The following is a 12,951-nucleotide window of genomic DNA, read 5'->3' on the forward strand; positions in this document are numbered from 1 at the left end:
TGGGGAGGCGGAGGTTGCAGTGAGTTTAGATTGCACCAATGCACTCCAGCCTGGGTAACATGAATGAGACTCCGTCTCAAAAAAAAAAAAAAAAAGTAAAGTGAAGATGTTTTCAGACCAACAAAAGGATAGAATTCATTGCCAGCAAACTGGTACTAAGAGAAATGCTAATGAAATACAGAAGGAAAATGGTCTTAGGTAGAAAAATAGAAATATAAGAAATGAGGAGCAATGGGAATATAAATATGTGAATAAATCAAAAGGATATTTACTGCATAAAACAACAGAAGATATCCTGTAGAGTTTATAAAGAGAGAATTAAGCTGAATGACATAAGGAGCACAAAGGGCTGAAGGTTAAGTGGGAGGTAAATTATTATAAGGTCTGTGCATTGTCTAAGAAGTAATAAAATTATTCATTTACATTAGGTTCTACATGTGGACTTGCTAGTCAAGAATTTAGCAAACCAATAGAGAAGAAAATACTTAATGTAGAAGGAAGATGAAAGGGAAAAGGAAACACAAAACAGGTGGAACTAATAGAACACAACCAGTGAGATGTTGGTGTTAAACCCCAATAAACTAGTATTTAACATTAAATGTAAAAGAACTAAATACACCAAATAAAAGACAAAGACTGTTAGAGCAGATGAAAGTCCAAAATCCAACTATAGGCTACTTACAGAAGATGCACTTTAAATATAAGGACATAAAAAGTTTCAAAGTGAAAGCATGGGAAAATATATACCATGCAAAACCATGAAACCAAAGAAAGACGCAGCTATACTGATATTGTAAGACAAGCAGCATTACCACTGATAAGAAGTGCATTTCATAATGATAAAAGGGCCAGTCTACTAAGAAAATAACAGAAACTCACCAACAGGTCTAAAACAGAAAGAACAGAGCCCTATTGTAAATGGTCTAGAGGTGGTTAGGTTATCCTTACTAGGCTACATAATTGTCTGTTTCCTTGTCTGCCTCTCCTGCTAGACTACAGTTTCTTGACAACAAAAATGATCCTCATGGTCATCACTGCATTCCCAGGATGGTGGCAGAAAGAAAGGACTAAAGAATAAAAAAAGCAAATTACACAACTCATTTAGCATCATTGTGCTTTTGCCCAAACCATAACCCAGAGTTACAGATGGGGAAACTGAGCCACACATGTGAGCAGGCACTCAGGTGTTAAGCTTTGAGAATACATTTGCTAATGATCTTTGAAAAGGAGACTTGAAATGGGCCCTTCAGAGATGCCAACATTGACACAAACGAAATCTCTACAGTCAAATCAATAGTCTACTTATACCAGTCTCAATGCATTCTTTAATTCAGATGGAGATAAGGCCTGAAATAGTCAAAAAAAAAAAAAAAAAAAAAGGAGGAAACATATAAAGGGAAGAAAAAGAATGATCTGTGGTTGAACCCAGAAGTTGGTTTTATAAAGACACAGAAAATAAAAACAAAACACAAACGAGCCCGCTGATGAATAATGGCATAGCTTTGGTGTGAACTATGCACATCAGATGCAAGTTAGAACCTGGAATGAGTTGGTGGGGGAGCTGTTAGGCAAGGAGCCATTATTGCTGGCCACTTTCCACTCCCCACATCTCATATTTCTCGCTGAGCCTGCCAGCACCCTTCCAACAGCAGGCAGAGATGTCACACTGACAGGTAGAGATGTCACACTGACTGAACACACAAGTAGAAGTCTCACTTCCTGAACAGCATCAGCAATGTTCCAAGGGAACAGAAACAGAATGCACTCTTGCAGTACATTTTCTTTGAGAACCTGAAACTGGAAAAGGAAAAACAACCCCATTTCTTCTTCACTTCTCAGGATCCCATCAACGTGTGGCCAGCTTCCCTTAGGAGGTTGTTTGGCTGCAAGTTACCAACAACCATCTCTTCCTTTTTTTTTTTTTTTTTTGAGACGGAGTCTCGCTCTGTTGCACAGGCTGGAGTGCAGTGGCGCGATCTCGGCTCACTGCAAGCTCTGCCCCCCGGGTTCGCGCCATTCTCCTGCCTCAGCCTCCCGAGTAGCTGGGACTACAGGCGCCCGCCACCACCGCTGGCTAATTTTTTGTATTTTTAGTAGACACGGGGTTTCACCGTGTTAGCCAGGATGGTCTCGACCTCCTGATCTCATGATCCACCCGCCTCGGCCTCCCAAAGTAATCTCTTCCATTTTTTAGGTGCATTCAGGCCTCATGCCAAGACTCATGCCTAAAAGCCAGGAGTATAAAAGACCCTGGGAAGAGCAGACAGTAAGGGAGCCACAACTATCAGACAGAACCCTGAGCCAGGGATATAGAGCACTCCAATTCCTCCACCAGGGAGGCCTGTTAGAGCTCAGTCAAGCGGCTCACCTCTCTCATCCGCCTCACAGACAAGCGAGAAAACTTCATGGCTAAATAACTGTAACATCCCCAGGGGCTAAGGCTCTCTAGATACAAGGTAGTGCCTTATGAGGCCCTGGGATATCCCAGCTGCCTGCCTCTCCCTAAATATGTTCCTACTGACAATGTGAAAAACGGGAAAGGTGACCTCTGCTCTGCAAACTGGGCTTACATCCCGCTGAACCTGACTCCTGCGTGCGACTCTTCTACTTTCTGGAAGTGGGGTCTGAGTTCCGAGCCTTCTGGGAACTGGTATATGACATTATCAGAAGCACAGCATCCCTACCCACTTTACAGGAGTGTGACACAGAATAAATAAAATTTTTAAATTTTTATTTTTAGAAATAAGAGTCTCACTCTGTTGCCCAGGCTGGAGTTCAATAACATGATCATAGCTCACTGCAACCACAAACTTCTGGGCTCCAGTGACCCTCCCATCTCAGCCTCCCAAGCAGCTGGGACTACAGGTGCACACCATCACACTAGAGTAATTATTATTTTTTTAAAGATGGGGTCTCACTATATTGCCCAGGTTGGTCTCAAGCTATCCTCCTGCTTCAGCCTCTCAAACACCTGAAATGACAGGTGTGAGCCACTGTGCCCAGTCTTAAATAAAATTAACGCACACAAAAGGATGGGCACAGGCCTTGATACCAAAAAATGCTCATGAACTGTTTTGTTATTGTGATTATTGAACAGACTTTTAAAGATTCGCTGTTACACCACACCCAAACTCCACCGGCCCCACAGCCACAAATGCCAACAAAGCCAGAACAGCTAAGCCTAGAGAAGCGCCTGTCCCCACATGTGACACCCCACGTGGCTTCCTATCTCCTCCACCAGGACTCTGTGGTGCAGCATACAGAGTTGGAGTTGGGCTGCAAATCAGTGTGGGAGTAGTGGGTGCTCGGGCCAGCTCACCATAGAGCAGTGGCTCCGTCACGAGAATCTCAGGAGGCCAGCGGCGCATGTTTAGGAGACACCGTGAGCTGCCGACAAGTACAACAAAAGGACAAGGCTCCAGTCCTGCCTGGATCTCCAATCACACTCCACTGGGGAGCTGTGTGGATTTCCCTAGATCTTCTGCCCCCCTAAAAAGAAAACTCCGAGTCCCCTAATAGTTGCCTTAGCCAAAGCTTCCCTCCAAGCTGGCTGACTTAATGCTGAAAACCTTTTCTTGGCTTCAGCAATGTTTGTTCTTCCAGAGTAAGAATGGGAAGTTTGGACTTTATCTTTCCCCACAATCCTTAATCCTGATTAACCACTCTTAAAACAACTGACATCAACGCTGACATTCTAGTGAGATAAACAGCACAACCCAGGCCTTCAATGTCTGCCCTCTTAAAATGCCCGTAAAAAACAAATAAAAGAACACACCCTTAAGAGCTCTGACCTATGTTTTGGCTGTGTTAAAGGCAGACATTTCAAAAGTGGTCAAAATAGAGTTCTTTAGTGATTCTTCTAAATAAAGGCTGAGACACTATCATCTGTAACTGGAGTAAAAACAACATATTCTTGGCTTAAAGATAAACCGATTAGATAAACAACTTGGACATACTTGTCTCAAAGAAGGTTCCTTTGTGGGGATATGGTACGGGCGCTGGTATTTCAGCTTGAGACACAAAAATGTTTCAAAACCCCACGTGTGAAATGTGGTGGGGGCCAGGCAGAGAAAAGCTTTCTAATAACTAAACGTTTGAAACCTGAAGGAAACCTGTTTCTTTACCAGGCAGGTCTCGTTTTTAAAGGATTTAATGAAATAAGTGAAAAGGAATGGTGTCTAGTAGACAGAGGAAAGAAGAAAACAAAGAAAATGGGTTTCCCCCCTAAAGATTTATTTCATTTTACATATGTAAACGACTTCAAAGTAAACTGTCCCGAGTTTTCCCTAGTAGAGAGAAAGAGATTTCATAAACTTCCTGGGTTCCTCTACTTTATTTTCTTATCAGATGCATTTCCAGGCAAAAAATCAAAACCCTCCTGGAAAGGAGTTTGGATCCCAGAAACGCTCCAGCCTGACGACACTCACTTCCTAAGCACAGCATACTCTAAAGAAGGCATCAAGGGTATGTTACCCCAGGAACCTCCGAACCAGATAACACTGGGTGGGCGGGGGCTTCAGAAGAACTTAAGAGAAAATGGAAGCACGTGTTACCCAAGTCATTTCAGGATCTGGCTGGCCGGCCCTTCCACTGGCCTGCTGGTCAAGATGTATCATTTCCACTCTGTATTAGTCAGCTTGGCCTGACAATACCACAGACGGGACCTTAAACAATAGACTTATTTTCTTTTTTGGAGACAAGGTCTTGCTCTGCCACCCAGGCTGTAGTGCAGTGCAGGCTCAACTTCCTGGGCTCAAGCCATCCCCCCGCTTCAGCATCCCTAGTAGCTGGGACCACAAGCGTCAGCCACTATGCCCAGCTGACTTTCGTATTTTTTTGTAGAGAGGGGTTTCGCTGTGTTGCCCAGGCTGATCTCAAGCCCCTGGACTCAAGCGATTCACCGGCCTTGGCCTCCCAAAGTGCTGGGATTACAGGTGTGAGCCTTCTCCAGGCTGGAAGCTCAGATCAAGGTACCGGCAGATCTGGCTCCTGGTGAGGCTTCTTCCTGGCTTGCAGGTGGCCCCGTTCTGCTGTGTGCTCACATGGGAGGGAAAAAGATCGCTCTGCATCTTCCTCTTCCTATAAGGACACCTGCCCTGTAGCACACGTGGATCAGGATGGGGTGGATAAGGGCGCCACCCCTTAGGACCTCCTGTAACCTTAATCACCTCCACAAAGGACCTGTCTCCAAATACAGTCACTCTGGGGTTTGGGACTTCAACGTATGAAACTTGAGGGAGCACAATTCAGTCCACAACTTCTTGCTTGGAAATTTCAAATAAATTATCAAGACTTAAAAGCATGGGGCTGCCAGTCAGAGGGACAGAGACTTCCGACGGGGCCTGTATGGGCTACAAAGCTCAGGAGGTGATGGCTTTCAACCCTGCCTTTGAGGGCTGGATGATGCAGAAGGCAGGTACGACTCAGAGCAGTAACAGAAAAAAACAAACAAAAAAAAACTTCCAACATGCATTTTTTTTTTTAACTAATAGGGGGAAATAAGTAAATGAGGGCTTGACAGGAAGCCCTGTGGCCATTTGGGCAGGATAGTTTCTTCAATGCGTCAGACCAACCTGGGCTATACGAAACATGTGGCTTCACTGGGCCCTGGTGGTAAATGCCAGGAGCACCCCACGGGTATTCTAACAACCCCCGATCCTCCACCCCCACATTTCCATCTTCGCTCTGGGTGGGTGGCACAGCTCGAGGCTGAGAACCACTGAATTAGACACTCCCCTGAGGCTCCTTTTAGCTTCACAGTTGCATCGTTTCATGAAATTATATCTCCTGATCACGGGAACACAGCCTAAAATAGTACGCAATCTACAGTGTTAGACTGTCCTCAAGTGTCAGCCGTTGGCTCCAGATTCACAGCTAAAGATCTCAATGTTGGAATCGTCCAGGGCTCAGGCCTTGGGCCTCTTCTGTCTGCATCCATTCCCTTGGGCTTAACACCCAGCCTCATGGTTTTAAATACCATCCATACGCTGAACATTTCCAAATTTACATTCCCGCGAAGACCTTCCTCCTGAACACCAGACACATATCCCACCACCTACAAAACAGGTCCACCTACACTGAGCGGCATTAACATGTCCAAATTTCCCCACACCTGCTCCACTCACAGCCTCCCCATATCTCAGCTGAGGAGACTGCAAGTCCTCCCTTGTGCCAGCCACAATCCTTGGCACCGTCTTCCAAACCGTATCCCCGTCCAGTCCATTAGCACATCCTGTTGCCCCACCTTCAGAATACAGCCCACCTGACCACTTCTCACCCCTACCAATGCTACTTTCCATTACTTTCTGCCTGGACAGTAACAACAGCTTCCCAATGCAGAGAGAGAGAAAAAAAACAAACACTTACTACAAAAAAGAAACTTCAGAATTCCCACTGGGTTAATTTGCTTTTCAGTCTTGATAATTTATTTGAAATTTCCAAGCAAGAAGATTTTTTTTTTTAATTGAGAAACCATGCAGAGATCACCGTTAGACGTGAGGGATAACCCAAATACCCTGGCTGGATCATTACACATTGTAGATAGGTATCAATATCTCACATGTACCCCCAAGATAGATAGTAACTATATCAATTTAAAAATACAAAAAAAATAAAAATAAAAGAGATCGTGCTTTCAAAACTAGGATGGGGCTGAATGTGGTGGCTCACGCTTACTATCTCAGCACTTTGGGAGGTCAAGGCGGGAGAACTGCTTGAGACCAGGAGTTTGAGACCAGCCTGGGCAACACAGTAAGACCCCATCTCTACAAAAACTTAGCCTAGCGTCGTGATGTGCACCCATGGTCCCAGCTACTTGGGGCAGGGGCAGGGGCAGGGGTAGGGGCAGGGGCAGGGGCAGGAGAATCGCTTGAGCCCAAGAGTGAAAGGCTACAGTGAGCCGAAATTGTGCCACTGCAGCCTGCGTTGACAGAGCGAGGCCCTGAAGAAAGAAAAGAAAAAAAAAATAAGATGGGCTATCATCTTTCTAATATCTAAGAGAGCCTATATTAAGATATCCTATACTTAGTATTTAGTATTTCACTCATAGCTGGCTTTTGTAAGCTTCCTGATTCCATGTAAATATTTCTTCTTGGTACAATATATTTTATACATCTAGAAAGGTAAATAAAGCACAGCCCAGAATTTTTTGTTTGTCTGTCTGGGAGGCTCTGAAGCCTTGATTCCTTGTATCTATTCTTGAGGGTAATAAGGGACGGATTATAATGGCAGTTTTCCATCCTGAGAGAACACAAACACAATAAGGTTATTTGTGGCCCATCTGGAGTTCACATGACCTTTATACTTAAATATTCCCCTTTCCTTCTCCTGTATTCTTTTATTATTCTTCATATCTTGCACGATTTATTGGGCACTCAGTATATGCCAGGCACTCTGCTAAACAATTCACTCACTCAGCAAATACTTATGAATTTACTGAGTGCCTGGAGGTGTCTGAATAACAACCCTGGATATAATAACTCACTATTTGGAGTAAAGACGAATGAAGAAAAAAATAAGTAAAATACATAGTGTGTAGGTGGTGAGAGGAACTGTGGAGAAAAATCAAGCAGGAAAGGGGGATGGGACGTTTTGGAGTGGCAGTCAGGGAGCTGAACTCCTAGGAAAGATGGTCAAGGGATACCTCACTGAGGCGGCTCAGGGGAGGAGCAACCAGCCCATGTAAACGTGTTGCTTAATCTTCATAGGTTACAGACGGAGTAATGTTATGTCATCTTATAGATGATAAAGGTCACAGAATTAAGAACTGGAGGGTCTGAGACTTTCAACCCAGGTCTGTAGGACTCCAAACACCTCATTCTTAATTACCCTCCACCTGTACTGCTTTCAGATTTATCACAACTAAAGACCGAATTCTACTATGCAAGCATTTCTATAGATCAACATGAAGGGAGATACTGCAGAGACAAAAAACATTTTATACAGAAAGGTCAAATTCTGTAACAGCTCTCCATTAGATATATTGGGAGAGAAATTCAAAGAGGTAACCCAATCTTCTTAACCTGACATTCAACAAGAATGGTAATTCTAGAGCTTACACTTTGAGACACTAAATCGGCTCAGCTCTAGGCATCCAATTGACTATGGATAGACTTTAATTTAGCCCAAATCCAACAAATGTGGAAGGCATCCCAGCTGCCCCTTTAACACATGCAAATGAACATGACACACTGGCTGGAACTAAAATTAAACCCACCTAAAATGTATCCCACACTGTGGGATGAATATTCAAACATCTGTTTGGACAAACCCATATTTCAAAAACTTTGAAAAAAAAATATGTACATATAGTGTTGGGGACTTTGTAGGGACTTGCAAGGGAGGTAGATGAGAAAACCAGCCCACAGGCTGATGAGCCAGGAGAAAGAACACCATTCTTCTCTCAGCTCAGGATACGTATGTAAAGATAAAATCTCAGTGGGAAACTAGCTCTTAAACCACATGGTGAAAAGAAATTCAGACCGTCTCATGGAGATGTCATGCCAAGCAGTCGACTGAAGTCATCAGGGAAGATTTTTGCGCTAGATTCTGCTAGACTTTATTCGCCTGAGTTTAGGCCAAGCCCTTCTTAAAAGCTATATGGACCTTTTCTGGTCTTAAGTCAGTAGCTCTTAATCACTGGACAAGTTATTAACATTCTGGGCGCTCCGTTTCCTCTCTGTGTATGAAGATAAGCTTCAAGCCTACCTTTAAGGGTGGTGCGGATCGTGTGGGTGGGGGCCGGAGAAGCACCCGGCACGGGCTGCTTGTCCTGGTTAGCCTGGGGATGGGCTGGCCGTGGGGAAGTACACACCTGGGACCCTCTGAAAAAAGTGAAGGACCCTGTCCCCAGAAACGCACCTACATATGCACCTGCGATCTTGCACACAGCTTCGGCCTCAATGCTTTCACAACATCTCAAAGTCCACGCATGGCTCCCTGGAGGTCCTTGGACCCCAGCTTGTCACCCCTTATTTTAGATACAGTATTTAACAGTTAGTCAAGCTGACTTTAACCAGGACAGCATAAGGACTGAGTAGAGCTGGCTTTAGAAAAGAAATTAATGGATGACAGGAAACATTAATCAAAGACAATCTTTTGGAGTAGAGTTAGGAAAATGAGATTCTTAACATTATATAAGATATGTATGTTTACATATACTCATATGTATCAGATATTCACACACACACACACACACACACACACACACACACACACACACACACACTTTTCCCTGGCCCTAAAAAAACTGTAAAGCTACATATTTCTTAAATATGAGCCAGAATAGGTGAACACAGCTGACTAGAACCCAAAGACAACTGTTAAGAAATGAAGCTCCTGGAAGTTAACTGGCACCTACACTCTCCATAAAGTTCCTTGAGAGTAGAAGAGAAAAACCCTGTTTTACTGTATGCAGTGTGTGTGAACATAGCTTCACTGGCCGTTTGTCTCTCTCCACCTCTGCCTCCTCATCAGTCTCTGAAACTCCTGCCCATGACATTAGACCCTTGCTGGCTCTCTGGAAGCCCCATGCTATCCTGGCAGGGCTTCTGCACTTCCTTCTTCTTGGGTGTCCCCACCCAACTCACCCCTCCTGGGACCTGTCCTGACCCTCCCACCCTCCTGAGTGCCTCAAAAGCATTCATGCAAAGTAGACTGTCCAACCCCCGGAGCTACACGACCTCACTTCCTGGTGCACCTGCCATCCCTAGCAGCTGGAATGGGGCCAGATTTTTCTGGCTGAAATTCTAGGATCCGAGCACAGAGCCTGACATATGGTAGATGTGTAATCCATATTCCATTCGCTGATGAATGAATGACTCTAAAAGTAACTTAGCAGGAAGATATACCAAGCACCCAGGAAAACAGCTGCCTTCAAAATGCAGCTCCTTATTTTTTAATAATCTGAAACAAGATGAATTCACTAAGAATTCCAATGTGAATGGCCTCCCAATCAACGTTCTTAACAGCAAACCTTACAGGTATGGGATGACAAGGAGGATTACGGATATCACTTTCCTGATAAGTGGTGACAAACACTGTTTTTAAAATGCCTAGCAACCTCCTGAGCCGAGCTTCATAGACCCCGAAGTACCCTCCACCCTCAAGATCTCTAAAGAATAAAAAAGGGTGGGAGTGGTGGCTCACTCCTGTAATCCCAGCACTTTGGGAGGCTGCTAGCACTTTGGGAGGCTGAGGTGGGTGGACCACTTGAGGTCAGGAGTTTGAGACCAGCCTGACCAACATGGTGAAACCCCGTCTTTGCTAAAAATACAAAAATTAGCCAGGTGTGGTGGCAGATGCCTGTAATTCCAGATACTTGGGAGGCTGAGCCACAAGAATTGCTTGAACCCGGGAGGCAGAGGCTGCAGTGAGCCAAGATTACACCACTGTATTCCAGCCTAGGCAAAAGAGAAAGACTCTGTCTCAAAAAAAAGTAAGAAAGAAAAGAGAAGGGGAGGGGAGGGAAGGAGAGGAGAGGGGAGGGCAAGGGAGGGGAGGGGAGAGGAGGGGAGGGGAGGGGAGAGGAGGGGAGGGAAAGGAAGGGAAGGGAAGAGAAGAGGAGGAGGAGGAGGTCAGGAGATCAGTGGCTCATGCTTACAATTCCAGCACTTTCGGAGGCTAAGGTGGGAGGATCACTTAACGCTAGGAGTTCAAGACCAGCCTGAGCAACATGGCAAGACCTCACCTCTACCAGAAAATAAAAATAAAAAATTTTAAATAAATAAATATTATCAGGGTGTGGTGGTGAATGCCCATAGTCCTAGCTACCTAGGAGGCTGAGATGGGAGGACTGCTTGAGCCAAGAGTTTGAGGTTATAGTGAGCTATGATCGCGCCACTGCATTCCAGCCTGGGTGACACAGTGAGATCCTATCTCTAAAAATACAAAGAAAGATGTGGACAAGAGCCTTTCCTTCAGTATAGGATGTGGAGAGGTGGCATCTGTCCCTCCTGTGTTTCTGCTCAATTTAACATCTACTGTGCTGGGTAGTTCATTTCTCCTTTCTAATCTCTAGAGCATTTCCCAATAAGCAGGAATTTAGATTTTCTTCCTCCAAGGTTGGGAACAATGACAAATTTTGCATTTTTGTGAATGGATCAGAAAAATAACAAGTGATCAGTAAATATAAATAAAGCCAGTCACGCAACTCTCTTTCTGACTTCCATGCTCTGGCCAGAAACCCACAGCCTCTGCACACTGCCACAGGGCACCTAAAACTAGAACTGAATCTAGAACCATCCTTCCACTAACTGTGGGTGACGTTCCATTGCCATATACCTCAGGATTCTTCCTAGTTTTACAACACACATTCAATTTCCCAGAGTAATGGGGAAGTTCTGGCGTCACAGGTGAAAGTGACGTACTGGTTTCTGTGAAAGCAAATGAAGCTGCAGCGGGTGCCTGGTGGGGTACTTACTGGTCATGCCGGGTGTCAGGGATGGCTCTGTCCATTCGCAGCTTATCACTCTCCACTTGGTTGAACTTGTTGCGGGCGTAAGGGTCCTGCCCGGAGCGGACCATTGTCCCTCCAACATAACCTTCCTGGTTAAAGTCTGGCCACCGTACTTTCCCTAAAAAGAGCAGAGCAGAGGGTAGGGATGAGGGAAAATGTGATCAAGTGTTCATCACAGAGACTGCAGTAAGTGTTAAGAAATCACATCCGTGGCTTCTTCACATAGTGGCCATTTAAAAAAAACTAGCTGAAAACAGCACAAGCAAGCATCATCCTGTCTACAAGCCGGAGAACAGGAAATTGCAGGTTTGCCATTTACAGCGTGAAAGTTAAAGGCTTGGCGTACAGGCATCTGTCCAGTGAACAAAGTAAAATCAAAGTACCCATAACTGCGGCATTATTCGTGTTCTCTATAAAAGGAGAGACTCTCAGCTTGTCCCACCTTTCCAGGGATTATAATGTTGACATTATCTCAGGTGGGGTGAAGAAGATCGTGTATAAACTACACATAAGGTATTCCATCATGTAACATCAGGTAACACAAAAATAAATGTTTATACAAAGAATAACCCCTAAGAACAGGATATCAAAACACCCTCTGGTGAGACCTTGTCAAGGGGTCCTTTTTGCAGCTGTTGGTATGCCTGACCCCACAGGGAGAAAGTGAAGGATGTGGCTCCCAGAGGTGTCCCCACATGCACAGCAGGGGCCTGGCCATTCCTAACAGCCACATCATACTTGTTCTCTTCCTGGAAGGAAGGAAGCCAAGGCAGCCTACCTGTCCCCTGGCACTGGCCTGAACCCTAGAATGTGAGGCCCAAGGTTCTCCAAGAACACACCACTGCACGGAGGAGCCCTAGCCTAGGGGAGAGGCAGTGGTGGTGACCAAGGAGCACTGAGGGGAGAGCACTGCGGGCGAGCGAAGTCAGGATGAACCCAGGTGTAATAAAGGCAGAGCCAGAGAACTGCACGAAGGCAGGACGCTCAAACAGCAGAAGAAAGGTGGAAGGAGAGGCAGACTTGAGGCAAGGAGAACATATATGATTCTGGTCAACCTGGGTTTCCATCAAGCACCATTCACTTTGCCACCTATATGATCTTGGATATGTTATTCATTGCTTGAAATGAAGTTTCCTACAAAATAAGTAAACAGAATAACAAAAGGATCCTCATGAGGACTTAATGGCCTATGATGTTCCATTTCATAGACATGACAAACTAAAAAATCATAATAAACACCACCAACAACCCTGTTCACATGAAACTCATACATTTTCCAGTGGCTGGAACTGCCATGAAGAAACATAAGGCTGTTATGGGGGCCGGGAGCACAGGGTTCCTGTTCTTTATGGGGTGGTCTGGTAAGGCCTAACAGGATGATTTTGAGCAGATAACTGAACAAAGGCAGGGTGTGGGCATGCAGCTCTCCGGGAGAACAGGGCACTGCAGTGCAAAGGTCCTAGTGTGGGCATGAGCATGCCCATTCAGGAACCAGC

At 45.0% G+C, this 12,951-nt stretch overlaps 1 protein-coding gene across 2 annotated transcripts in view; it reads right to left on the bottom strand.

The window, feature by feature from the left end:
• Window positions 1-12,951, bottom strand: part of GALNT2 (polypeptide N-acetylgalactosaminyltransferase 2) — a 218,272-nt gene that overhangs the window by 68,294 nt on the left and 137,027 nt on the right. For both annotated transcript variants that reach the window (XM_065547918.2, XM_005539806.4), the window contains one exon: window positions 11,420-11,573. In XM_065547918.2, coding sequence (XP_065403990.1) covers window positions 11,420-11,523 — 104 coding nt within the window. In that variant the 5' untranslated portion in view covers window positions 11,524-11,573. The remainder of the gene's footprint in view (window positions 1-11,419; window positions 11,574-12,951) is intronic.

This window comes from Macaca fascicularis, chromosome 1 (assembly GCF_037993035.2).
Source record: "Macaca fascicularis isolate 582-1 chromosome 1, T2T-MFA8v1.1".
In the NCBI taxonomy this organism is placed as follows: domain Eukaryota; kingdom Metazoa; phylum Chordata; class Mammalia; order Primates; family Cercopithecidae; genus Macaca; species Macaca fascicularis.